This window comes from Manihot esculenta, chromosome 1 (assembly GCF_001659605.2).
Source record: "Manihot esculenta cultivar AM560-2 chromosome 1, M.esculenta_v8, whole genome shotgun sequence".
Classification (NCBI taxonomy): domain Eukaryota; kingdom Viridiplantae; phylum Streptophyta; class Magnoliopsida; order Malpighiales; family Euphorbiaceae; genus Manihot; species Manihot esculenta.
In genome coordinates, this window is record NC_035161.2 from 33,613,912 (window position 1) to 33,640,965 (window position 27,054).

The window sequence follows — 27,054 nt, forward strand, 5'->3', positions numbered from 1 at the left end:
TTCGGCCCCCCATTAAGGATTAGAGTAATGCTACTTGTTTAAACTTATTAAACTCGTATTTTCAAAATATTTTATAAGATTATTTCTACTACAGAATTTTTATATCATTGAAAAAAAATAGTAATATTGTTGCTTTATTAATCAAAGTTTTCAATTTTTGAAAAGAACTGCCTTTTAGTTCTCCTGAAATAACTCACTTTTTGAATCCATCTTTAAAAAATCCCGGAAAAGTTAGAAAAAATGCAAAACAAAATATGTAGAAGATATTAACTTCAATGCAATGAGATAAATTGTTCTAAATTTAAATTAAAAACAGGAAAATAAACTGATCAGATTCAGTTTTTGCTTTCTTCTATCTTTTTTTCCATCAAAAGAATTATTAAATTGCGTCCTCTTTTCTTCTTTTGCCTGATTAGAAAGATAAAGAGAAAAAATTCCTCATTTAAAGAAATCAATAGTGAATATATTAGAACTAATCTTTGATGATCAAAGAAATGAAGTACAGAATTATTAATTATACCACAACCACTTTCAATTTAGTGATCTTTCAACAAAATCTCAGACTAAAAAAGTTTCTCAATAGCAATCAAGTTTCAAATTTAAAAACAAAAAATGTCAAAACGTAGAAACCTTGAAAAGAGCAACAAATCTCAAACATGTAGTGTCGAGTTAGACACCACCCCCCTTCAACTTTAACCACGTTACTTCAAACTTCTTCTTCCTCAGGAAAGTAGAGATGCTTCCCCTTGGGAGTTGGCAGACCCTTCAAATGCAAAACACCTGATGATGAACCGGCAGCTTCTACTACTTCTTCTTCAACAATTTCATCATCACTGTTGTACCTAAATCTTGTATGCTTCCCCGTGAACTTAGCAGCCGCCGTATTGCACTCACTCACCCTTATCTTGCCAATGCCTTCGCACAGTGCTTCAAGCAGTCCTCCATCATCACCTTCTTCATAATCACAAGGATCATAATCTTCTTCTTCTTCCGCTTCTTCTTCAATTTCTTCCTCCTCCTCGTCTTCATCATGGGTGCTTGCATTAACCTGAATAGACCAGTTAGAGGCACTGTCATCATCTGTTGTGGATGGATTGTCCACTTTGCAAGTGGTCACTACAGAGGAGCATTCTGATGATGAGTCCGTGATTTCAGATTTTTCAGAGAAGTCAAGCATTAAAGACCTTGTTAGACTCTTTTGAGATTCAAGGCTCTCTTCCTTTCTCCCATCAAAGATATCACTCACCACCTGCAATCCCAAAAACCCATCAAGAATACATCACCAAACAAGAACCCACATAAATTTTCAAATTTCGTATAGACCAAAATCAAGATCATCCGGATCAAAAACCATTATAAGAAAAAAGGTAAATTAATCAAACCTGACAAATGTTCTCTTCAACTACTGGCAACGGCGTGCTACTAATACTTCGATCGTCTTCAGAAAGATCATGGACTTGCGGTGTATTAGCAGGAGTTGGAGCAAGCAGTCCCATTGGAGAACTGACAAATCCTTGAACATGGACAACGGGACGATGTTCTAGTGAGATCTTTGACAGCTCAGCCTCTTCTTCAACTTTCTGCAACAGGGTTTTCACCTGACCTCTAAGCAATGCCTCTCCAGAGCCAGGCGTATTCTTGACTCTATTGCTTCTTTGCTTCACTATGGCTGATGAAGGTGTCTCTAAGCTGCCCATTGCAAGTCCAACGATCGGTGAATCGTTGGTTATATCAATAAGTGCAGAGCGATCTTGTTGTTGTCTTCTTGTTGAAGCACCCTTCTCTGAATCTTCAATCTTCCCTGAAACAGCATCACAGAACAAATCTTTGTTAACCCCGAATTGCATCACCAAAAAATCAAGATCAATTCGAAGAAAAGAGCGATAAGATTTCATTAGAAACTTTCATGAGTAGAAAAAGAAAGGTGATATCACTCACTTGAAATGGGAATATTGTTGTTGTTAAGAGCAGCAAGAGTCTGCGATCTTGTGACTCTTTTTGTCGATGATGGAGTCTCCATTGATGATTAAATTCAAGAAAATGGTGATATAGAGAAGAAGAGAATAGAAGAGATGCGATAAAGCAAATTCAAAAGCGAAAAGAGAAAGTAGATGTTTTAGGGGCAAAGTCCGGAGGGTTTATAAAAGGGAAATTTGGCAGCGGAGGTTTAAACGGTCACATGACCGTTAGAGCGCACGCAAAAGCATAAAGAAAGCGAAAAACTAGCCGTTAGGGTTTTAATTTGAATATCTCTCGCTCTGGGTTTATGCTTACAGAGTTCTTCTGTTGGGTAATAATAATAATAACTCGAGCCCAAGGCCATGGGCTGGGCGGATCCAAGTTGGGCAGGATCCTGAACCGGGTGAACAGATCTAATTACAATTAACTTTTTTTAATAAATATAAAACATATCGGGAGTATTAAGCTCCATATCTATGTGAATATTTTTTTTTCTTTTGTCAAATAATGGCAAGACCCACTCGTTTTTACTGTTCATTTAACAAATGATCACAAGTCGGCCATGAAGAAAACATTGTTGCTCCACCTCTTAAAGAGAGTGGTGATCAAAGGTCGTGCCACCTTACCATTGGCAAGTACGGTGGTACTGACCTAGGAGATATTCACCGTCAAAAAATGAATCCACTTGTCAATGTACCGACTCACCAGAAATAGACACGCTGAACTTAGTTTATTTATAAATTTAATTGATTGGTAAGATTCATCTTTTTTTAAAGAATGTGAATGCAATTACAAGATGACAAGGACAGACACTACTAGAGCGACAAGAAAGCAAAGCGAAAAGATACATAGATTTGCTGGAATCTGAATCTGTGGTTAATAATTCATCATAACCTAAAATGTGTCCCACTTTTATTTCTTCACATTTACCAATTTGATTTCATTACCATCAGTGTCTTTTTTTTTTTAAACAAAGATAAAATTACATCTTAAATGGGTTGCCTAATATATGAATTTAACTTTTAAATTACATAATACATAAAGTTGAGGCTTGTGAGTGTGAGCAAGTGGAAACGTCACTTTCACCAAGTCAATCGTTGATTTCGTATAGAAACGATTTTCAAACTCAATAATACATCAGGATTAGAGCATCAGAATCTGACCAAGTCTTTAAGCATTAACCAATCCAGAATTTGGTGTATTCACATTACTTTCTCTAAAATTGACATTATAAAATCTCAACTGCGTACATCTTATCAAAATTAAAAATAAATGCAACTCTAAGTAATTATATATATAATAATAATTAACTTACACGTATTAGTTTGCTACTTTGCTCTATAATTTAGATAAATAATAGACTAATATAACACGTTTTGAATTATTGTGTTCATACAGATTTTTTTCTTTTTTAATTACACTTTTTTAGCAACCACGTGGTGACACGTGTTTCTTCCTATTTTTCACTTTTACTTTTTTATCTTATAGTTTGTTTTCATACGCTTGGATTGACGGTCACTCCCCGAAAACTTTATTTCTCGTTTGTTTTTTATTAGGTGAAATAATATCATAATTGATGTTATAAAAATTTTAATTATTTATTTTTAAATAATTTTTATTATTAAATTAATTACATAATTTATATAAAATTAATTTAAATTAATATAAGAATACAATTTAAAATCAATTTTAGCAAAAAAAAACTAAAAATTGATCCAGAAATTATGTAACTAAACTTATTTTTTATCTAAATATATTGATTATAAAATTTTATTCATAATTAAAATGACTTCAAACTAAAATTTTAAATTAATTTAGATTAAAAAATAAAAATAAATTAAATTAAATCATACCTAATTTTCCTATCGATTACTCGTTTCATATCAACATGAGATGTCTCATGAGTGACAGGTAGTGTCTTTAGCTTTCCACTTGGATCACATGGATCCAAATAACACGTGTTTAAGACCTGAAGATTCAATTAAATCATCAGAATTTAAAATATTCACAATGTGGGAAATTTTTAAAGGTTTTTAATCAATGATCGGTTTAATTCTATAACACTCCGATCTTTATTTAAATTGCTATTGTTAATATTTTTAAAAAAGGTTATTATTGCAGATTTTGCTATTTTCTATTGTTATCATTGTCTCACTTTATTTATGCTATATTATTTTACATTGATAATTATGGCGGTGTTATGAGTATGCAATATTGAAATGATGAATAATTTGTATCATGCGGTGGGTAGAGTTTCTATGAATTGATTAGTTTGGATTGATTTATGAGGTCTGATTGAACCGACGGTGATTGTGGATTCAACTTAAATTTATCATACATAAAATTTTAAATTGATTTTTTTGATCCTCTTCTACTTTACCTTCTTAACTGTAATATAATATGTATTATTCATTTAATATAATATTTTAAAAATAATTAATAGTTCAAAGATAATTAATTTAGTATTACTAGTCAGTAATTTAGGTAATTGGGTAATTAGTGCATACCAATGAACTAAAAATTTGAACCTATTCAAAATCTAAAAATAGCATTTAATTTTAAAAACTATAAATAAGTCCTAAGTTCTTTGCTTTCGTATAGTATGTAGTTGTTGCAAATTCAATTCAATAGGTTATTCAATTTCTTTTAATTTAGTTTAGTGAAAAAGAAAAAAGCAATAATAATATTAAATATTTAAATTATTTTATAATTTTTATCTACTTTATTTTTTTATAAATATTAAAAAATATATTTTTTATTAATTTTTTAATTATATCATCTTTAAAATATTAAATTTTATTAAAAAATAAAATAAAATTATAATAATTTCTATGTGATTACAATTTAAATAAATAATAAATAATAATTTTAAAATAATTAAAAAAATTAATAACAATTATGAAAATAAATAAACAATGAACCAATCGGCAGCCAGACAGTCTACACGACAATACTACACGCACTTACAAATCTGACTGAGACAGCACCCTCTCTGACTTGGACTTTTTCAAAGCATTGTTTGACTGTTGAAAACATTGTTTTTTATAGTGATTACTAAAATCCAACTAGCCATTTGGTTTGTAAAAAATAATTTATAATTCAAGAACATTTCGAAAATATTTTATATTTCATTTTTGTTATAAGTTTAAACAATAAAATTATATATAAAATTTTAATAATTTAATATTTATATTTATTATAAATATTAATAAGATTTTTAAAAATAAAAAATAAAATTTCTATTTAATTATAAATTTTTTCATTAATTAATTTTCCTTAATGTTTTAAATATTAGAGATGAAAAATATTTCCAATTTTATATTTAAAAAACTTTAAAATATTAACTTTTATAAGAAATATATAAATGTTTTAAATCATCTTTATTTATTGATAATAAAAGACTGCATTAAAAGTCCTTGAGATGAAAAATGTTTGGACTAAACATGTATATTTTTTTGATCTTTTGGACTAAATCTATCTAGCTGATTTAATTGTTTCATTCGGAAGCAAATTTTGAAATTTTGATTATTAGAATTAAATCTCTTAAAAGGCGAATCTCTTTCATAATTCTCAATTTAATTGTCTTATTCTTATTATGAAATTTTGATATATATTTAATTTGATTTGATTTATGAGTTTTTTATGAGTTTTAAATATATATTTAATTAAAGTTTAATATTAGGCATATTAAATATCATACAATATACGATAAATTATTACCTAGGTGACTCGAAATTTCAAAATTTTACTTTCTTTACTGACGTCTTGACTAGGAGAAGATGTCATGCTCAAAAATCATATGTAAGAGTTTTGATTTATTATAAAGAGGTTTGAAATATTCCAGCTTGCTTCCCTGCTTTGAATGGCAACGTCTTTAAACAACACTCCACTCCACACTCAGTTTTCAAAATAACCCAAGAGACTTTCATATGAGAGGCTAATTTACTAGCGAATTAATGTGACGTAGCCCTTGCTGCTCCTGCCATTGGGGAACTAGCTCCAACATCAATCAAGTCTCCCTTACGGTTTCTAACCACTGCTGCTGCAACTGCAAAATCATTGTTTTTTCTTCGAAATAATATATCACAGTTGAGCTTGATGAAATTACAGCTATTCAAATTATATTCATTTAATAAAATATATGATGCATTCAATTATTGACCTTGCATTGGAGTGGATACCTAATTAATAAAAAATCATTAATATATTTTAATTTTATAATAATAAAATTTATTATAATTTTAACATATATAATAATTAAGTATTAATTACTTGTAAATATTAAAGTGGGGACAAAAATTGTAGTAGAGTCAATAGTATCCATTTTATATTAATGACATGTGATACATTGTATGGGTTAATTGCAATGTTTTTAAATTCGGTTTGATTAATAAATCTGTAGGGTTTGAGGTTTCATGGTAGTTGAATTGAGATTTAATTAATATATTATTAATAAATAATAAAATATTTAATTGTATGTAAAAGTGAAAAATTTTAAATTAGAATTTTATAATAACAAAATGAAACTGATAAAATATATTAATAAACTAAATCCTTAATAATATCAAGTATTTAAAATATAATTTTTTTTTAATTTTTTCCTAGTTAGTAGTTTATAATTATGTAATTTAATAAATATATTAAGTGGTAAAAAATTCAGGATCATATGATCAAATCTTAAGAGCTAGTGAACAGAACAGAACTATTTTCAGTTACTGTCAAATTTTTTATATATATAGAAAGAAACATATGTACCATATTGTAAATTAACCAATTAAGTAACCACGGTTATTTTCCGTTACCATCTCCGTCCACAGAATGGGAACGGAGTAAACTTATGCAACCCAATTTTTTTCCCATTCTCTCTCTCTCTCTCTCTCTCTCTCTATATTTCTTCATGTGTCTAAAGAAAAAGAAAGAAAAAGGAGAAAGTCTCATTGGACCACCACTCACCACCACTCACCACCTCTCTCTTTCTCCTCTTCTTCCTCCTATCTTCTCCTGCTCTTCCCCTCTGAGCATCCCATCATCGATTCTCTTATCAGTTGGATATTGATATAAATATGATCAAGGACTTCTGCTTTTGACATTTCTCGTGGTTGTTTCTCCAAAAACATCTAAGAAGCTTTGCTAATAATTGATAGAATCAAATGGGTGTCTGCTTTTCCACCATCAAAGTCAGTGGTTCTAGCAGCAATAACAACACTACTGCCAGCGCTGGCCACCACTACCACCGCAAGGAAAGAACTGATACGACTCAATCGACGACCACGAATAAACAATCGTCGGATCAAAAGAATAATAAGGATGACAACAATAGTACTAACAATGGGACTCCCGAGAGTAGACAACTGCAAACAAAGCCGAAGCAGCAACAGCGACAACAGCAGCAGCAGCAGCAGCAGCATAAGGTGAAAGAGAAGCAGACTTCCAGGCGACAAAGTGGGGTGATCCCATGTGGTAAACGCACGGATTTTGGCTATGCCAAGGATTTTGATAGGCGATATATGACCGGAAAACTATTGGGCCATGGCCAATTTGGGTACACCTATGTTGCCACTGATAAAGCTAGTGGAGATCGCGTTGCCGTCAAGAGGATTGAGAAAAATAAGGTATTCCTTCTCTTTGCCTTTGTAATTTGTTTTTGTCAATTGGGTCTTTTTGGTTTGTCAATGTTTTTTCTTTGGTGTTTTATAGCCTATATTGCATCTTTCTGACGAGGCTTTTCTGATTCATTTATGCCGGTATATTGTAAACGACTTTAGATTTCTATTTAATTTAGGGATTGTCTGGTTAATGGGGTGTAAGAGAAATCTAAAGGAATTCTTTTTAAATCTTTTTATTGCTATTTTTATTTGTGTTTTGGTTGCTAAAGATTCCGATTGATGGTTTTGGGCTATGAACAATGGAACTGAGTTTAAGATTCTTGAAGGCTCTTTTGCTTTTAGTGTAGGTATATTCTTATTTTTATAGTTTGAGATTATAACCTTTTTGCTTGAACATCAAGCTTCTACCAAGACATTTTTACTGTTTTATTCTCGGTTGATTTGAAGATTCATGTTTTTCTTGTTGGGTGTCCATGCTCACTTTTATTCCCGTGTTCAGTGTTTTTTAAACTTTGCAACTTATGGTATCCAAGTTCCTGGGATTGGCTGTAGGTTTAACTCATTTGAGTACTGATATTATCAAAAGATCACCGTGAACTGCTTTGGTTGCTAGCTTTGGTATTAACCAGAGGCCTTCTGGTTAGTTAAAATTCTGGATCACATTTTTCTGAGTTGCAATTATTTGTTTCTGCAACAGGGTGTGTTTTAGAGGCACACGTTTTCTTTTGCCCTCATCAAAAGAGAAACACAAATAAATACAGTAAATCCACTTCATTTTCCTTTTGGAGGGTTGGCATGTCTAGGTCTTTTGCTGTCCCCAATTAAGCAACAAGTAATACCGAGGGCCGAGAGACTAGATTTACCTTTTAACTGCTAAAGGATTTAAAGCTTAGGATGTAACTAGTATTATAGCTTTTAGTTCTCAAAGAAATGTTGTCCTTTAATGTGTTTACCTTAGAGAAGTTGCTTTTCTGGTGTATTTTAAAGCTAATACTTGTCTTTGATGCTAGATGGTTCTTCCTATTGCTGTTGAGGATGTGAAGAGAGAGGTCAAGATATTACGGGAACTTGCTGGCCATGAGAATGTAGTTCAGTTTTATGACGCATTCGAGGATGATTCTTATGTATATATAGTAATGGAGTAAGTGTTATGGTTATACCTTCTGTTTTGACTATGCCTCAATCCATTACTAACGAAGTTTTTATAAAAGTGCATCTCCTCCAGCTGTGCTTTTCTGATGCTCCTTACCATAGCTTTTTTTTTCCGAGTGAATATTAATCTGAATTTGTCATTCACTGTCACACTACGTTGTTAACTTTATAGTTTCTTTACACTGTTGTTTATTAGGTTATGTGAGGGTGGTGAACTGCTGGATCGCATACTGGCAAAGTAAGAATCTTTCTTTCTGGAGTTCATTGTTCTTTGCTGCAGTTGTGCAATCATATTTTTAAATATGTGTCCAAAAATTTGGCCTATTATCTTGTTCACTAGAATCTTTCATATAAATGTTTGATTTTATTCAATCAGGAAGGATAGTCGTTATACTGAGAAAGATGCAGCAGTAGTTGTACGACAGATGCTCAAAGTTGCAGCTGAGTGTCATTTACATGGTTTGGTACACCGTGACATGAAACCGGAGGTATAATAGAGTTGATTATCGTGGATAGCATGCTGGGCATAATTATAATCATGGGTGCTGACAATGGTTGCTTATGTTTTTTTTGCTTGTAGAATTTTCTTTTCAAGTCAACCAAGGTGGACTCACCTCTGAAGGCCACAGATTTTGGCCTGTCAGACTTCATAAAACCAGGTAATTAGTGGCTTCTGGTGCAAAGATCTGCTTATATATAATTACCAAAACTTTATTTTTGAGATGGGGCAGTGGGGAGGTTTTCATTTTTATTTACTTTTGATGGGTGGAGGAAGGGAAACCAAAAGTCTTGCTGTGTTTTTGAAGGAAAAGCTGTTATGGCACGTGTCCATTAAGATGAGAGTTGACACACACACACACACACAAACACACACACGAATTGACACATGCATAAATACATATACACTTTTATCGTACACTTAAGAGAGTTTGCTGTTCTTGTCAAATCCGTGATTAGCATTTCAGCTCATTCTATTCAAAAAGTTCTGAAGCCATATTTCATACTATTCAATGGTTGCAGGCAAGAAGTTTAAAGATATTGTTGGCAGTGCCTACTATGTAGCCCCTGAAGTATTAAAGCGCAGGTCTGGACCTGAATCAGATGTCTGGAGTATTGGTGTTATTACATACATTTTGCTATGTGGGCGCCGTCCTTTTTGGGATAAAACTGAGGATGGTATATTTAAGGAGGTGCAGTACAATCTTAATTTTAGATACCAGCTTCTCCTTTTTTTTTTTTGTCTTCTTTTCTGCCACCTGTGATTGTTACAAAACGATGGCTAAAGGTTTTTGGTAACAAAATTAGATTTCATGTTGCTTTAATCACGTTTTCAAAACATCTGTGCTTTCTGTTTGTCTCATGATTATTCACATTTATGCTCCAGTTCTCAGTTTGTCTATTTGAAGCAAAACTAGGAATTCCTATTAAGGCTATTATCCTGTATCTTATGCAGCCTTCTCAGCTTTCTGAATGATTATACTCATTCCATAAAAGGTTTATTTTTACATGGTGATATCTTAAATTCAGAGAACTGTTTTCTAAAGTATAATATGTGCTGGTGATATTTTATAAAAACCCGATTCTTTATGTGTTCTTTGCAGCAGTTCAAGTTTATACTGAACTGAATTGCATGGTACCTTATTTTACCTTCATTGTTTATAATCCCCATCTTCAGAATACTGATGTCTAAAGTCTGCAGGTCTTGAGGAATAAACCTGATTTTCGCCGCAAACCATGGCCAAGCATAAGTAATAGTGCTAAAGATTTTGTAAAGAAGTTACTGGTGAAGGATCCTCGGGTCCGACTTACTGCTGCTCAGGCCCTATGTATGTGTCCAACTATTTGCATGGGAAAGAAATAAATGCTGATAAATTATGATGAGTTACAAACAAACAGGACCAGTTTGGCTCTAAAAGGTTTTCTTCTTTGCAGCTCATCCATGGGTCAGAGAAGGAGGGGATGCATCCGAAATACCCATTGACATATCTGTTCTCAGTAACATGCGGCAATTTGTGAAGTACAGTCGTTTGAAACAGTTTGCTCTAAGGGTAATGCACACATCCTTTTTATTGGATGCTTCAAAGTGATGCAGGATTGTCTTCTAGATATTTTAGGACTGCCTATTTAGGAAGTAATTTACAGGAAAAATTGGTTTTCATAAATAATTAATGCCTTGTAGGCATTGGCTGGCACACTTGATGATGGGGAGCTTGCTGATCTTCGGGATCAATTTGATGCAATTGATGTCGATAGAAATGGTTCTATTAGTCTTGAAGAGATGAGACAGGTATGTTTGTTTTCATATTAATCTTTCAATATTATATGCTGTTATCTATACTTGAAATTCTTGTCATCTATTTTAGTTTGAATGAAACATGTTTCTTGTTGGACACTCTCTTCATTTTATTGAACTAGGATGGTTTCAATGCAGGCACTTGCTAAAGACCTTCCTTGGAAGTTGAAAGACTCCCGAGTCCTGGAGATTCTTCAAGCGGTAAGCATGATTTGTGCTGTCTTGTCTAGGAAGAACATTTTCTCAATAAATAACGGAAGAGGAATTAGCCTTCAACTTGTTCAAGATGCCATCCTTATTTTAAATGGGTTGGACATTTGTACTCTTTTTTCTTTTTCTCTTTTTTTCCTTCTCCTTTTTGTGCTGGATATGAGGATTGAAGGATTCATGGGACTTGGACATAATGATGATGACTTGTTTTCCAGCTAGATATAAAATCTTTTTAATTGATAGATTGTGAAGATGAAACTCCAAACTTGGTGACAGTTCAATGAAATAACATTGCCTGTGAACAATGTTTCCTTGTGTTTTGGAATATAACAGGGGTTTTATCTGTTTGATGCAGATTGACAGCAATACAGATGGACTTGTTGATTTCTCCGAGTTTGTTGCTGCTGCTCTACATGTGCATCAACTAGAGGAACACAATTCTGAGAAATGGCATATGCGTTCGCAATCTGCTTTTGAGAAATTTGATCTTGATAAAGATGGTTTTATAACACCAGAAGAACTGAGAATGGTTAGTATTTCTTTTCACCAAAAATCCACCATCGTGATTCCACACCCATCCAAAGCTGAAAAATAAGAATGAATACAAATATATATTATGCAGATGATGTGCAAGTGATTGCTCTTGAACTTTATTTTTTATTTTTGTTTTGAGCAATTGATCTTGGTTAGCTTTTGATCAAGTTACCAATATTTCTTTTGCTTTATTGCCTTGCAGCACACGGGCTTAAAAGGTTCCATTGACCCACTTCTTGAGGAGGCTGATATTGATAAAGATGGTAAAATAAGCCTTTCGGAATTCCGTAGATTGCTGAGAACAGCAAGTATTAGTTCCCAAAATTTACCAAGCCCATCTGCCCATCGAAATTCCTGGAAAATTTAGAGCAGAAATGGAGTTTTGGAAGATTGAGAAAAATGTGAGGATAACAAACCGACTTGAAGATTACAGAGAGTTGTAGAGGGAGTACTCTGCACCATTGGTTTCCATTTACCTCTGGTGAATCGTCAGTTTCCAGTGGTCCACAAAGGTTTATGTTGAAGAGGAGGTATTTTATTAGTGGAGAGGTGTTGGTTCTCTATAGAGGATGGCTCTGCGTGTGGTGGTCAACTTTTGTACATTCTTTTGGAGGATTGGGACTTCCTTTGTTGTGCCCTACGAACTTTAATATCTAACCGCAAATAAAATTCCAAGGAAAGGTTGGTGTTTTAGGAAGCTGTTGTGCTTAGTGTCTGTGAAAATCATGAACTTTCGATCTGTATTTCCCCTTTTTTTTTCACAAGAAAAATGCTAAAAAAAATGCTACTCTACCGATCATAGTAAGTGCAAAAATCTGGATTATGATGATACCGATTTACCCGCCTTGTGCATAGTGGCGATGGCCTTGTCTGGGAGCATATTCAACTTGGCTAACCCCCCTGGAGTGTAAATTTTGGTACATTCTAAAGAGCACTTTTGTGATTCAGCAACTGCATGTTGATTTCCTCCGCATATGCTCTTCAAAACCTCACAGGTCCATTAGAAAATGGGTTCAGTTGACAGAAGTTTAAGTAATTGAGGCGTGTGAAATTTGAGTACAAGACAACGCAGAGCAGGTTCTGCTATTTTGTTATTTTAAATTGTATGATCTTTTATTCTGCAGTTTCAATTTCAAATTGCCTTCTATTTAAAATTGGTCTGAACCTAACAGTATTAAGAATAGTTTCTCAGCATCAACGTGTTGTTTTTCTTGATGCTTCATCTCCACCACCAGTAAAATGACAATATTAATAACAAAAAAGAAATTACTTCTCTTCCCTTTCCATTCTCATGAAATCACGGATACAAATCCGTTAAGTTCAGCCCAGCTTGACGGGAATAAGAGATGGCAAAACAAATCAACCATCTTTGGAACAATGATAATCTGACAGATGCGGCTGGACAATAAGAAATTACTGTATTATGATTGTCCATGATGAGATGTGAATGGTCTATAACAAATCAAGACCCACAGAAGACCACGTTTAAGAAATAAAAATAACCAATAAGAAACTCTCAGTTAAAATGCAATTACCGTAAAGAACTCATTTTCTATTTCATGGTATAGTTTATTTCTACCAAGATGGGTAAAATGGCTTTGCTTCAACTCTATATTTCTTGTATCAAGAACGGACTTGGTATATACAAAAATATATGTACACGTATATAGTTTATGCAGTTCGTCACTGCAACACCTGTAAATGGCAATTTGGCAATGGATAATTTCATATGCGAATGGACTATATATACAGAAAAGATAAGTTTAAACCAAAAAAAATAAATAAATAAAAAGAGGAGGCAATTTAACACTAAATTAAATTAAATGGTCAGTTAAAGGGGAGAGCACTTTCATACTACTTGTTTACACAGAATTTTATCCACTGGTAGCCTACTGGCCAGCAGGCTATCAAGCCTAGGATCTGCAGGCACGTTAGAAGCATCTTCTCGTTCAGTCAGAAAATGGAACACATTCTGGACAAGTTACCTGCGTAAAAGTAGGCGAGAAGTGAAGGGTGAACCCACCTCAAGTTCTTCAGGTAATAAGAACAACTAGGCAATTAACCAAATTTCCTCCGTTGCTTACCAGTTACCAGCATGATTCACCCTGCTTCCAAGCCCAGAATTTTGTCTCAAGACATCAAATTTGTTGCATTCCCATGAGTGACAATGAGATATACTACTTGTGCCAGTTAGGATTTTGAGAAAGCCAACAGGAAAACCAACCAGCACATTAATCAGTAGATTTTGGGACATCTCCCACACTATTAGAGGAGCTATCCTGAATACCAAGAGGTGAAGAATTCCTGCTTGAGGAGCTACCATTTGTAATATTTTTTTCCTTTCTGTGTGAATGCTTGCCTTTCCTTTCTCCAGTTGACATATCCTGCATAAATCTTTTCAATAAGTTCTGTTGTTGACGTGGAGAGCATTGCTACAAGAATGATGGCTAACACTAAAACCAACCTGTTGGGATGATGATCCAGGCATTTTCAGTTCAAGTTCTGTTGCAACATCATCAGAATCATCACATCTTTCCGAATTGCTGCCCCTTGGGTGATCTGCTGACTTGCTTTTGGAATCCAGTTTGCTTGAAATATGGGAAGTGGAAGCATATTGGACAGATGGCTGTTCATTTGCAGGATTAGCAGTAGCTGGGTATGGAATAAATGTTGAGCAAGGACTAGGAATTGCATTAGGATTTTGATTTCCAAAAAAGGGAAATGGCTGCATTGAGGGATGCATGGGAATTGGACCAGGTGGGACATGTACAGGGACTGGATATGGATAAGTAGGAGCCATGACAACAGAAGGATCAACGGCAGGCCATGGAAACATGACCCTGACCCTTTGTTGATATTGAGAATTTAAATTTTCAATATCAGATTTTAAAGATGCCTTTTCTTCTCTCAGCTCATTCTTCTCCTGCATTAGCTGTACTCAACACAAAACAGTTTATCAGATAAGCAATCCAAGAACAGTCGACCACTCAGCAACTGAATGGAAAGTCAAACACCTCATGCGATTCTTCTGAAAGTGCAGCATAGTCAGCCCTTAGTCTGCTGACTTCAGCTGTTAGATCCTTCAACACTTGAATTGTGTCAGTCAAAATGGTTGCCTTGTCATTCTTGGGTCGATCTGGGTCTGAGTGAAAAATTAACAGGTAATTAGCAAAAGAATAAGCAAATTCACATTTACCAGGGAAAAAGCAAGTGCAGAATTCTGCTATATCTATTTTAGTGAATTTATGCTATTATATTCAATTTTTTTAGTGAAAACATTGATTATCAATACATATCAACACTGCTTTATAAGAGATCCAGCAGCAGAAGCAAACTAATCAGGACCTAAACACAGAAACTAAACATAATTTCAGAGTCATATTTAAAATGGATCATTTTAATCCAAATGACACCTTTAACAGCTACTGCAGTAAGCCAATGGCAAATGAAAACAGCATTGACTTTAGACTTGTAGAAAATGGTCCACCATGATGCGTCAAATGGGCAAAAACACTACCTTAGTGAATTTGAACCAAAAACTGAAAGAACATATCACTTTGCAGGAAAACATGTGCTGGTTAAATCACAGAAAGATATATGAGCATTAGGTTAACAAGCAGCCATTTAACTGTTTTAGCTAAAGAATAACTGGGCGAAATGAAACAATTGTCAGTGAACCAGGCATCTGAATGCATCACAAAAGGCAGCGAAAAACACCAGCATATTACCTAATGTGTTTCCTAGTTCAAGGAAGTGCTCATTCAGACGGTCCCTCCTCAATTTCTCCCTGTCTGCTTTCTGAACCTTTCTTGCAGCAATTGGATCCTTGACCTCCGGCTCCAGCCTCTGTCTGTAAGAATCGTGCCTATAACATTAGAGAAGCACAAAAAAAAGGAAACAGAAAACTGAAAAGCTAAAAGAAAAATAATAGAATTTACCAAATCTACACCTGAACTATCAAAGAGTTGCAATGTTGATACAAAACCCCATTCACATTTCATCACAAAGACTTGTTCAAAGAAGGGGGGAAAAAAATCAAAGAATCTCAAGATCAAGCAATCAACTCACTTTTCATGATATCAAATTAAAAAAATTTGCAATCGACTTAAAATTCAAATGTTATTCATTAAGCGCACACCCACCGGAATAGAGCCTAAGCAAACAACTGAAAATTACAAGAATTATAAATTTGAAGAACAAAGGAAAGAAACCTGTGATCAGGGATGGAGTTGGAGGGAGGCAAGGTGTGAGTAGAAGTCGAAGGAGCTACATCTGCTGTCACGGATTGAGAGAAATCGTTGGTTGTTGTCTTCCATTGATCCATCTTAGTTAAACTCCTCACTCTTCCCAGTTTCTTTCTATATATATGTTTAGCACATAAAAAGGCAAAGCTAAAATTCAAAAGTCAAAAAAAATTCTAGGGTTTCAATTCAATTGGAAACCTGATGGAAGAGATAGAGGGGAAGAAAGATTGGAAGCTGCAGAGGCCAGAGAAGAGAGAGCGAAGAAAAAGAAAGGGAACTCGTGGTTTCCACGATGCACCACCCGACATGTGCCCACCACGTTCGCCTTGCATATAATAACAATAATAATAATTTATTATTACATAGCAGCACAAACACAGACCACAGTGAGAGGTGGGCTTTGCTCGTGGAGGCTTTGCTCGTATGTCCACGGCTCCAGGCTCCGTGGTCGCGTCAGAACCGAGGGAGGGAGGAATATTAAATTTTAATATTTTATACGGCCTATTTAGAATGAATTTTTAGAAATAAATTTTTTATTCATATTATTATTATTATATTATTATTATTATTAATTGAGTTAAATTAGTCTATTTTCGAATTGATACATAGTAGTACTATTATTATTATTGTAATAATAATAGTTTTTTTAAATATTAATTTTAAGAAAGTAAATGATATGTCTTGTCATTTAATATTTCATTTTTAAATAAAAAATTTAGTATACTTCTCATCATCAGTACAATGAATAAATTTAATATTGAAGCCAATAAATTATTAAGGAAAAGAGGTTCATATGAATTTAAGTAATGAATTATAAGAACCACCCTGTTCTAGCTCAGGCAGCAAGCTTCCAGACTGCTGAGATAATATTCTCACTCTGTTATCGCTCGAACCTCACACACGTATTGAATTATAAAATATTTAACGCTGAGATCATATTTTCACTCTTTTTTAAAATAATATAATTAAAAATAAATATCCATATTATAAAATACTTCTCTTCTCTAATTTTTTTCTAATTTTATTTTTTATACATATTAAAAAATACAATTTAATTAATTTTTTAATTATACTCTTTTTAAATATATTAAATTTTATTAAATATTAAGAGATATTTTTAAAAAATTTAAAAAATAAATAAAATAAAATAAATTTATAATAGTTAATTTATATATTATTATATTATAAAAAATGCATAATAATTTTAAAATAATAAAGGAAAATTATGAAATGAAAAGATATTTTATATTTTTAAAAAATAAAAATATAAACGTTAAACTAGCGAAGTCAAAATTTTACCCTAAAAAAACAAATTTTGATATTCTTCTGTCCTATAAATATAAGTTTACTTTAATTTATTTATTATATGTTAATTTTAAAATAATTTAATAATTTAAGTTGTTTAATTTAGTAATGCAAGTGAAAGATCAAACAATATTTATCACTTTAATTATGTTAACTATATTTTTCAATAAATATAAAAATTAAATTAGATATACTTTTTAGAAAAAAAAATCTTTACAAGAAAAATAATTTTTAGTATAAAAAAATTAACAAAATTAAAATATATCTCCTGCAAATTTCTATACATAACTTATCAGAGTGATTTAATTGTTAATATTATAAAAAACATATTTGTTAGTATATGTATCAATCAATATTTAATGAACTTATAATATCTAATTTTATTATATAACCAATTATTTAAAAGTAAGAGAGAAATATTTTTCAATCAATTTAATTATATAAATATCAAAATTATGAATTTATAACTTAAGAAATATAAAATATGCTCATTTATTTTTTTATTTTTTAGTAATATATATTACTAATATTAATTATATTTATTTTTTTTAAATTTAATTCATATTAATATAAATTTATTTTTACAAAAATGATAGGTTTTTTCATCTAAAAAATTATATTAAAAAAAGGATAAATATTAAGTTTAATTATAAAATTGCCAACCTTATTTTCAATAACAAACGATATAGACTATATTATATTTTTTTAGAAAAAATTTGCTATTTAATTTAGGTAATATGAAAAAAAATTATTAGTTAACCACTTAATTTTAAAAAATATATTAAATATTTTTAATATTTTTAAAAGTTTATTACTTATTTTATCCATTAATTTTACTATTAAATATTTTATTATTTAATTTATCTAATTTTAAAAAATTTATTAATTAATTTTTAAAATTTTTAAAAGTTAATTAATTAATCTTTTTATCAATGAGTAAAATTAATAAAAAAATTAATTAATAAATTTTTAAAAATTTAAAAATATTTTAATAACCACCACAACAATAATAATAACAGTAATAATAATAATCTTCTGAACCGGTATTTGGCGGGTGTCCCCCCAGCTTATAATTTGCCAGGAACAAAAAAAAACCCTGATTGATGATGTTGTTAAACGACGCCGCTTGGCTATTAGCTTCCATTTTAAGGACTTGGCAACAGAAACACAACATATTTCGTTCGGGGCGGTGGCTTTTGGGCAGAAGGAGAATTATGAGGATAGTGACGTACAACGTCAATGGCCTGAGGCAACGCATCTCCCAGTTTGGTTCTCTCCTCAAATTGCTTGATTCTTTCGATGCCGATATCATTTGCTTTCAGGCATTACTACCCCTCAAAAATTTATCCTTTTTTCTCTCCTCTGTGAAAAATTTACTATCTAATTCTTGATTTTGATTTGGCCTGAAAAGGAAACCAAATTGAGAAGACAGGAGCTTACTTCGGATTTAGCTGTGGCAGATGGCTATGAGTCCTTCTTTTCTTGCACTCGCACCAATGACAAAGGCCGCACTGGCTACTCCGGTAACCTGTTTGTTAAATTGCCTCAACCAAGATAACTATCATTCTTCTCCTTTCTAAATACTATTCTTTCCTTTCCTTTTCTTACAGGTGTTGCTACTTTTTGCCGTGTAAAGTCCGCTTTTTCGAGCGACGAAGTGGCATTGCCGGTTGCAGCCGAGGAAGGTTTCACTGGGCTTGTGGATAGTTCTAGAAATGGGAAAGCCGAAATGCCGGCAGTAGCACAAGGCCTTGAGGAGTATGATCAAGATGAGCTCCTCAAGGTTGATGGTGAGGGCCGTTGTATCATCACCGATCATGGTCATTTTGGTACTGCTGCTTTTAGTTTGGTTGAAATTTTCAATTTTTCAATGGACAATTTTGTGATAAAAAAATGTTTTTGGGGTATTTGGCAGTGCTTTTCAATATATATGGGCCTCGAGCAGAAAGTGACGATTCCGAGAGGATACAGTTTAAGCTCATGTTCTTCAAGATACTACAGGTAAATGGAAATTTTATTTCTCCTTTTCAATGGAGATTATGCATCAAAAACCTGAGAAAGGTCGTTTTATTTGTTGTAGAAAAGATGGGAGAGTCTTCGGCAGGAGGGAAGGAGGATATTTGTTGTTGGTGATCTCAATATTGCTCCCACTGCCATGGATCGTTGTGATGCAGGTCCAGATTTTGAGAAGAATGAGTGAGTTGTTGTCTGCTTTCTATGCAGTGCTTGCGGCCTTGATATTTGGATCATCTTACTGTTCTCTGTAATTATGTAGGTTCAGAAGATGGTTTAGATCTATGCTAGTTGAGTCTGGAGGCCCTTTTTTTGATGTTTTCAGATCAAAACATCCTGACAGGTTTACCATTTAAGCCTGATATGCATTTAGGTTCTTGTTGATTGACTAATGATTGATTGTTTTCTTATGGCATTGTTTATTGTTCGAAATCAGGATTTGAGTATTCAATTTTTTGTTTGGTCAGCAAAAAAGAGATTTGAAATTCTAATAATGTAGCATGTCTCGGCATATGTGTTTTAGCAATTTTCTGTACTTAAAATGGCCTTAAGGCATCTCACAAGAAATCTTTTTTTTTTTCAACATTTATATATTTTCAATTGAAAATTTGTCATTTGTGTCACTGCAATTTTCTCAATTTGCTTGTACCTACCTAGTTTGTTTAGTTTGTAAAGTATCATCTGATCTTTGGAAGCTAATTTATTTTTCAAGGTCCCTTGTGTTGAAATCCCGTTCTTCTTTGGTGACTTATTCTACAGAAGAGAAGCGTACACATGCTGGCCATCAAACACTGGAGCTGAACAATTTAATTATGGGAGTAGAATCGATCACATTCTTTTTGCTGGGTCATGCTTGCATCAAGACTATGAGTTGCAAGGTCATAACTTTGTTACTTGCCATGTCAAGGAGTGCGACATATTGACAGAGTATAAACGCTGGAAACCCGGAAATACGCTGAGGTCTATGTTTCACCCTACTATATCATTATACAGTATTGTTTATTCTGTGGCTATTGGCTAATAATATTACAAAGCTCTTTCTTTCTCTAGCTCATATGTATGTTTTGTCTTGGACACGGGCATGGTCATGCATGTGTACATTCATTCATGGAGGTGTCTCTTGTCTCTCTGCATGTTTGTGCAAATGCAATGATCTTAACGTTATTTGCTGACCCTACAATAGGTGGAAGGGAGGATGGGGAATAAAATTGGAAGGTTCTGATCATGCTCCAATGTGTACAAGTTTGGTAGAAATCCCTGTCGTTCCTCAACATGGCACCCCTTCTTTATCTGCTAGATATCTCCCGATGATTCATGGTCTCCAGCAGACTCTTGGTGTGAGAAAATTCCCTTGTTCCTTCATGATAGTTTGTATCATGCCAATTGTTTCCCCTTTATCTTTTAGTAGTTGTGAAATCCTTAAACTTGTGCAGTGTCTGTTCTATTGAAAAGACAAGCATCTACACAAGTTCAATCTTGCAGGATGTCAACTTCATTCTCAGAGGAAAATGCTTCTATAGAGAAATGCAGTGAAAGCATGAAAGGATCGTTCAACAGATGCAGCATACATGGGCTAACCACAAGTGACTCATATTCTTTGAATGAAGACTCTGAAGGTGCCATTTTGAGAACAGGCAAGAAATCCAAGGATATCACTAATGAGACCTGCCCCAACACCACTACTATGTTGCACAGAAGCAATGATAGCTCAGTGCCTGAAGAGAAAACAAAGAAAAAGTTAAGAAAAAGTCAGTGGTCCCAGCTTTCCCTGAAATCATTTTTCCAGAAAAGTTCGAACATCAGCAATAGTTCTGAACACTCTTCAATGGATGTTTCACTTAGTCAAGCAGATGTGGCCGACTCTAATAGTCACCCAAATGAAACTGTTGCTAAGGATGGTCAAATCAGCTCTGCCAAACATTATGAATCAATTACGGACCCTCAGGATCAGAACGAGGTAAATCAGAACGAGGTAAATTATGGCCCTTCAGACAAAGAGAAAAACAATGTTGCTTTACAGGAGTGGAAAAGGATACAACAACTCATGCAGAATAGCGTACCTCTGTGCAAGGGCCATAAGGAACCGTGTGTTGCTCGGATAGTGAAGAAACCAGGTCCTACTTTTGGCCGCAGATTTTATGTCTGTGCTCGAGCTGAGGTGTTCATACTTTACCATTCCCTATATTACTTGCTACATATGAATTTGCTTTTATGCTTTAGGTAGTTCAAAAAAAAGTCTGAAGGGAAAACATGAAGGCCTCATGGATAATCAGAATAGAATTGATGATATAATGGGGTTAGCACCAACTTCATTAAAGTGAAAGAGGCTTTCCCCACCAGTCCCCAGGTGGATAGGGTATTATTGGAACCTAATGCCTAGGATTGCAATTTATTTTGATCTATCATTTCCCACAAACAATTGAACTCAAGTGCTGAGTGTAGCTGAGTTCAAGTATAAGAATGTTTGTCAAATGTTTATCGAGCCTAATCAATAATACAAGTTTTGATATAATTTTAAAGTATCCTACATCTGTTAGATATATGGTACTATGCCTTATAAAGACTTGGGTATTCCTCTCTCTTGAGCTGGTTTTTGAGGGTGAGTTACACCCAAGTCCATTTTCTTGCTGTGACATCTTATTTATTTTGATCTATCACTTCCCACAAACATTTGAACTCAAGTAGTGAGTCTAGATGAGTTCAAGTATTAGAATGTTTGTCGAGCCTAATCAACAATACAAGTGTTTATATAAATTTAAAGTATCCTACATCTTTTAGGCATATGGGTAATGTGCCTTATAAAGTCTTAGGTATTCCTCTCTCTTGAACTAATTGAACTAGTTTTTTAGGGTGAGTTACACCCGAGTCCATTTTCTTGCCATGATATCTTAGTCTTTCTAACCTATGTTGAGTTCCCACAAGTGTTTTATGTTCAAATGTTAGCATTGAGCGTGAGTAATCCATGGTAAATATCACACCTGTTAAGTAGTAGGTAATATGTCTCTTTTAAAGATTTGAGCTATCCTTCCCATTGAGCTATAGCTCTTGGGGATGAGCAGGCTCAAGTCCATTTTCTTATCATGATACATGAGCCTCCTTAACGATGTTGGGCTTTCTAAAAGTTTTTTATGCTCCACAAATTAGTCCTGAGCATGAGAAAGATGTGTTAAATCTTGTATATCTGTTAGGTATGTGGGAAATATGTTCCTTGCAAAGTCTTAGAATCCTCCCCGCTTGAGCTAATAGCCCTAAGTCCATTTTATTTTCAGTAGTTAAATAATAATTCATGAATTTGAGCTTGAGTTCATAGGAGATCTGTAAAGAATTTCACTTTAACTTGTAATGGTGATAAGTTAAGTTGAGCTTCAAGTATTTGAGTTTTTATCAAGTTGAGTATGCTTCTTGCGGTCCGACTTTATGGATTTACTTGGCTATACTTAAAGGTCATTTGAAGTATACCAGTAACTACGACCCAAAAAGAAAAGAAGTCAAAAGAATTTATGAACTAGATTTAGCAATGAATAAATGAAATAACTTGAGATTTTTCCTTATTTGTTTTTACAGGGACCTGCATCCAATCCTGAAGCTAATTGTGGCTATTTTAAATGGGCTTCTTCAAAATCCCGGCAGAAATGACTGACGAAAACTTTACATGGTAAATGAGCCTGTAATTTTGTTGTAGACTTTTGCTCCTCTCTTATCTCTTTGTTGTAGTCCTTTTCTTGAAGTCTCATTGGAAGTTTCCGATTGTCAGCTCGCATTTGAGCTGTATCATCATATGAATCAAGTAACTTATTTCTGTGCAATGGAATGGCAATATCTTCATATTGGTTTACTCCATGACTGCGGGCCCTTTCCCTTTGTTGCTCCTGTGGCATTATGGTTGAAGAGCCAAATTTGTTTTTTAAGGGGAAAAAATATTTTAGATGATGAGAGAAAAACTGTTTTATTATTTTACTTTTCTTATGATAATAGGGTATGTTGATAAAATAAAATTTTGAAATATATTTGTTATTAAACATTAAAATTATTTTAAGGTTAAATTTAATGTGTTCATAAGAAATTTAAAGAGAATGCAGTATGTGCGTGTGTGCGCGCGTTTGTGGTAAGATAATAGGATAATATAATTACTTAAAAAATAGTGTTTTTTTTAAGAATGTAATGTCGGCCTCCTAATCACAATCCTAAATGGAGCATGGAGATTTTGTTCACCAAAACTTGAAATACGCCCCTTGCCATCTTCCTTCGGTCACTGATTACACCAGGTATTACTTTAGCTAGGCTTTCTAAATTTGGTTCTGGCACGTAAGCTCTCGCTCTCCCTGAATGTTGATCTCATATGGTGTTGCCATGATCGTGCAGCTGCCTTCCATTGTGTGTTGTTTATTTGAATTTGCCATTGTGATTAAATAGATAGTTGATTAAGCATGGCAGTTGCATATGGATTTGAGTGATGGGTTCCGCAGCTGATGCCAAAAGTCTGCGCAGGTCTATTTTCTTTCCTTGAACCCCTATCCTAATTCTACTCTCCTTTTTAGGGCTTTTTTTAATTGGTTGTCGATTTTTGTCGGTAATTACTGTTCCTTATCCGACTGTCGATAACTCCACTTGTCTCTTTGATGAACTAACCACATTGTATCTTTCAATCGGTGTTGTTCTTCGATGCAATTGTGCTTCTGTTTTGATTTTCGTTTTTACTTCTTTGAACTTCTGCATCTGCTTCTGGTTTTGTTATCATTCACATTATGCTGATAGGGCTTTCGGTTTGGTCACTGGAACGTTGTCGTTTCCATGTGTTAGCACTTGGAAATTCCAAAGCCTAACGCACATGTACATATCTTATAAAAAAAATGAAATGTTTTTTTCATGGGAGAGTTGCAGAAATTTTGGCGGGTATGTGATGATTGTTTTTCTCTGTAGGGATTGTAGTGTTTTGGTACACTAGTGGGGATAATGCTGGACGATAGTTTTTTCCTTTTGTGGAAATTTTGTTCTACTGATGATATGGAGTGGAAATCTGTGGTTGTATTTTGTTTTATTTAAATTTCTGATTTAGTTACTTTTCTGCTCTTGATACTCCTAACTGGTAGTAAAATTGTTAGGAATTAGTTTGAACGTGCAAACACAATAGTTTATTGTTGATGTAGGCATTTGGATATACTAAATTTCATAGAACAGCTTGCATTTGTGGGATTCTCTGAATGATGAAGTAGCTCACGAATTGCACTGGAATCTGGATGTTTGTAGATGAACAAATTATTTTTGTAAAATAATTTTCTCGTATTATGTTTGTTATTGAAGTTCTAATAGTTGTATAGTTCTTGCAGTATGAATAAACGTGCATAACTGAGAAAGATGCTTGCAAAGGGATACATGTCAGGGCAGCTCTTTGGCCAGACACCAAACTATCCTTTCTCAAAATTTGCAAATCTTTCTCAGTTCAGAGAAAATGCTTTAAATCGGTACCCAACAATTGACCTGACTAGCCTGAGTGACTGGCGCAAAAATCCCAGAATCAGTTGATTTAGTTAGAGAGAAAACGTAAGTTTTCTGAGTTTGCCTTAACTTTATTAACGTAAACTCCAAGGAGCATGAGAGTATGTAAAGATTTTACATTGAAAGAATCTTGATCCATTATATATTTTATGACTGTTCTAATGGTTATCCAGTGCTGAAAGTTTTGAATTGGAAGAAAAGTCATCAAGTGCAAGAGCGAGAATCTAATCTAGTAAATGTCTTAGAAAACAAATTTTCTGCAGAAGCTGCTTTGGAGGTATGTTCATTGGATATTTAAACTAATATTTAGATCATTCCGTTTTTATTGTTTAATTTTTAACTCGAGTATTAGCTTACATTGTCAAACAATAGCCTTCTCTTGCTTTGTGCCACATTTTAGTTTGATACACTTTTGTGAAAATTCTTGCAGAAAGTTACGTATTTATCCCCAGATTATATTAGATCCTGCTCGGCCTTTACTGAGGTTGATGGTTTCTATATTTAATTTCCCTTTGTGGTACCGACTTTGAAGTGGTCGGTCTATCCATTCTGGGTATTGGTAAAGTTCAAGAATGTTGGTGGATTGATTTTCAAAGAAAGTCAGGTTTTTTACTACCGGTTTTGAAGTGGTCGGCCTATCCGCTCTGGGCATGGTAAAGTTCAAGAATGTTTGTGGTTTGATTTTCATAGAAAGTCGGGTTTTTTACTACCGGTCAAACCGGATGAAAAGGATGCACGTTCATTTAGGTACACGGGTTAGGATTTTAACGGTTCCTATTTTTTATAATATCTTATTAAAAGGGCAACACAAACAAGAACAGAAAAAAAACATGAGGCAAATCTTTTACTATTCCCTCTTAATCAAGTATTGATCTGTCGAAACTAATAAAAAATATTTACACCAATCTGAAATGGAAGAGGAAAGAAGCCGTTTCAGAGTAGAGGAGGAGTTGTTCTCCACCTAAACGGGATTGGCAGATGAGGAGGATTGAGGCTTAGAGATGAAGAGCAAATTTAAGATGAAAAACCTTCTCTAGACTAATTAGAGAGAGAGAGCATGAATTCCGTCCTTTCAGTTCGAGGATAGTATCATTTTATCGGCTGGACAATGTCGAGTACCGACTTTGTATGTTGTAGCAAAGTTCTTTTGTTAATTTCTCTATAAGTTTTGTCATTCATAAGATGTAATTAAAAAAAATATAACAAAATTGAATATATCTAAGTATTCAATTTATTTAAATTATTATATTCCAACTAATAAGCAATTTACAACAATAATTAAATAAAATTATCTGAAAATTTACTTCTGTTTGAATTATGTCAACCTTAATCAATTCAAATTGAAATAATTGATTAAATTAAATTAATTTAAAATTTTTAATTTAATTTTATAATTTTTTATTATATTTAATTTTAATTTTTAAAAAATTTAATTATTTTATTTTCAGTTTAATTTTAAAAAAATCAAATTGGATAAATTAGTTATCAATTTTATAATATTTTGATAATATCAAAAATCTTTAATTAAGATAAAATATTGTAATTGAATCATAAAACACTTAAAATAAAGTGTATAAGATTAAAAGCCTATTAAAAATTATAATCGATTAAATTGAATTAAGTTAGAATATTTTTTTTATTTATATTAATTTTTTTAATTTAATTTAATTCGATTCGATTCTCTTTAATTTTTAATTAATTTAATTTAATTTAATTTTAATGTGAATCGATTAAACGGTTACTCTAACTAGAATGATTCCTCAAAACAACAGAAGTTATCTCCCTATTTCCAATCTTATCAATGGCAGAAAGTTTACTTTTATCATCCTCTCATGGGGATCTCCACGGTTCTCTACTTTTGGTGTCCCAAGAACTGGCAGAAGGAGATGATCTATTAGCCTCACAGTAATCGTCATAATAGGAAAGAGGCATGGGTAAGGTATATTAGGATTAAGACCAAATTATTTATTGATTTCCAATGCCAAAACATATGAATACCCTAACCATCATTAAAACTATGCAGAAATGAGCTAATTCTTTCCAATAATCCATCACGGTGTGACCATAATGAAAGTAGAGAGTAACTAAATCGATTATAAGAATCACACGGCCGTAGCTTGTCGGCTTTCCTGGAAAATATGCTTAATCGTCTCTTGACCTCCACAAATTTGACATTTTGGAGAAAAGGGTGAATAGTGTGGCAAGATTCGTTGGCAACTTTTCCATAAGCAAGGAGCCCAAA

The 27,054-nt window shown here is 33.2% G+C and overlaps 4 protein-coding genes across 8 annotated transcripts; 2 read left to right on the forward strand and 2 right to left on the reverse strand.

The window, feature by feature from the left end:
* Positions 1 to 441: 441 nt before the first annotated feature.
* LOC110621921 (nucleoprotein TPR) lies at positions 442 to 2,172 on the reverse strand. Its single transcript, XM_021766222.2, has 3 exons — positions 1,939 to 2,172; positions 1,383 to 1,801; positions 442 to 1,249 (listed from the first exon to the last, which is right to left on the reverse strand). The coding sequence occupies exons 1-3, from the start codon at positions 2,018 to 2,020 to the stop codon at positions 707 to 709; spliced, it is 1,044 nt and encodes a 347-aa protein (XP_021621914.1). The 5' UTR covers positions 2,021 to 2,172; the 3' UTR covers positions 442 to 706.
* A 4,688-nt stretch (positions 2,173 to 6,860) lies between these two features.
* Positions 6,861 to 12,553, forward strand: LOC110601937 (calcium-dependent protein kinase 28). Its single transcript, XM_021739353.2, has 12 exons — positions 6,861 to 7,571; positions 8,576 to 8,706; positions 8,914 to 8,955; positions 9,094 to 9,205; positions 9,298 to 9,376; positions 9,738 to 9,907; positions 10,417 to 10,543; positions 10,650 to 10,765; positions 10,897 to 11,004; positions 11,149 to 11,211; positions 11,576 to 11,749; positions 11,957 to 12,553. The coding sequence occupies exons 1-12, from the start codon at positions 7,110 to 7,112 to the stop codon at positions 12,119 to 12,121; spliced, it is 1,749 nt and encodes a 582-aa protein (XP_021595045.1). The 5' UTR covers positions 6,861 to 7,109; the 3' UTR covers positions 12,122 to 12,553.
* Positions 12,554 to 13,452: 899 nt separating this feature from the next.
* Positions 13,453 to 16,420, reverse strand: LOC110601949 (transcription factor bHLH121). Of its 2 annotated transcripts, XR_002485915.2 has the most exons (6): positions 15,966 to 16,416; positions 15,483 to 15,604; positions 14,769 to 14,896; positions 14,219 to 14,686; positions 13,839 to 14,138; positions 13,453 to 13,739 (listed from the first exon to the last, which is right to left on the reverse strand). XR_002485915.2 is itself a non-coding variant. In XM_021739367.2 (5 exons), the coding sequence occupies exons 1-5, from the start codon at positions 16,076 to 16,078 to the stop codon at positions 13,986 to 13,988; spliced, it is 984 nt and encodes a 327-aa protein (XP_021595059.1). In that variant the 5' UTR covers positions 16,079 to 16,420; the 3' UTR covers positions 13,453 to 13,985. The 2 variants fall into 2 exon arrangements, 1 of the variants encoding a protein (XP_021595059.1); XM_021739367.2 differs by having other exon boundaries at positions 13,453 to 14,138; positions 15,966 to 16,420.
* A 2,052-nt stretch (positions 16,421 to 18,472) lies between these two features.
* Positions 18,473 to 25,661, forward strand: LOC110601959 (DNA-(apurinic or apyrimidinic site) endonuclease 2). 4 transcript variants are annotated; one of them, XM_043958671.1, is made up of 13 exons: positions 18,473 to 18,625; positions 18,715 to 18,826; positions 18,914 to 19,132; positions 19,219 to 19,304; positions 19,384 to 19,499; positions 19,579 to 19,659; positions 20,076 to 20,276; positions 20,500 to 20,651; positions 20,750 to 21,474; positions 22,881 to 22,971; positions 24,635 to 24,857; positions 24,986 to 25,089; positions 25,243 to 25,661. In XM_043958671.1, the coding sequence occupies exons 1-10, from the start codon at positions 18,518 to 18,520 to the stop codon at positions 22,950 to 22,952; spliced, it is 1,872 nt and encodes a 623-aa protein (XP_043814606.1). In that variant the 5' UTR covers positions 18,473 to 18,517; the 3' UTR covers positions 22,953 to 22,971; positions 24,635 to 24,857; positions 24,986 to 25,089; positions 25,243 to 25,661. The 4 variants fall into 4 exon arrangements, with proteins under 4 accessions (XP_043814606.1, XP_043814607.1, XP_043814608.1 ...); XM_043958672.1 differs by having other exon boundaries at positions 24,644 to 24,857; XM_043958673.1 differs by having other exon boundaries at positions 22,881 to 23,804; positions 24,644 to 24,857; positions 25,243 to 25,633.
* The last annotated feature ends 1,393 nt before the right edge of the window (positions 25,662 to 27,054 follow it).

Excerpts from the sequence above, each read along its gene's own strand:
- LOC110621921 (XM_021766222.2), bottom strand. The coding sequence starts at position 2,020 with ATGGAGACTCCATCATCGACAAAAAGAGTCACAAGATCGCAGACTCTT. Across the intron at positions 1,802-1,938 it reads CAACAATATTCCCATTTCAA|GGAAGATTGAAGATTCAGAG; the intron begins GTGAGTGATATC and ends ATGCTGTTTCAG. Across the intron at positions 1,250-1,382 it reads TTGAAGAGAACATTTGTCAG|GTGGTGAGTGATATCTTTGA; the intron begins GTTTGATTAATT and ends TTGGGATTGCAG.
- LOC110601937 (XM_021739353.2), top strand. The coding sequence starts at position 7,110 with ATGGGTGTCTGCTTTTCCACCATCAAAGTCAGTGGTTCTAGCAGCAAT. Across the intron at positions 9,377-9,737 it reads GTCAGACTTCATAAAACCAG|GCAAGAAGTTTAAAGATATT; the intron begins GTAATTAGTGGC and ends CAATGGTTGCAG. Across the intron at positions 9,908-10,416 it reads AGGATGGTATATTTAAGGAG|GTCTTGAGGAATAAACCTGA; the intron begins GTGCAGTACAAT and ends TAAAGTCTGCAG.
- LOC110601949 (XM_021739367.2), bottom strand. The coding sequence starts at position 16,078 with ATGGATCAATGGAAGACAACAACCAACGATTTCTCTCAATCCGTGACA. Across the intron at positions 14,897-15,482 it reads TGAACTAGGAAACACATTAG|ACCCAGATCGACCCAAGAAT; the intron begins GTAATATGCTGG and ends TTTTTCACTCAG. Across the intron at positions 14,139-14,218 it reads CTGGATCATCATCCCAACAG|GATATGTCAACTGGAGAAAG; the intron begins GTTGGTTTTAGT and ends AGATTTATGCAG.
- LOC110601959 (XM_043958671.1), top strand. The coding sequence starts at position 18,518 with ATGAGGATAGTGACGTACAACGTCAATGGCCTGAGGCAACGCATCTCC. Across the intron at positions 18,827-18,913 it reads AGGCCGCACTGGCTACTCCG|GTGTTGCTACTTTTTGCCGT; the intron begins GTAACCTGTTTG and ends CTTTTCTTACAG. Across the intron at positions 19,500-19,578 it reads CCAGATTTTGAGAAGAATGA|GTTCAGAAGATGGTTTAGAT; the intron begins GTGAGTTGTTGT and ends GTAATTATGTAG.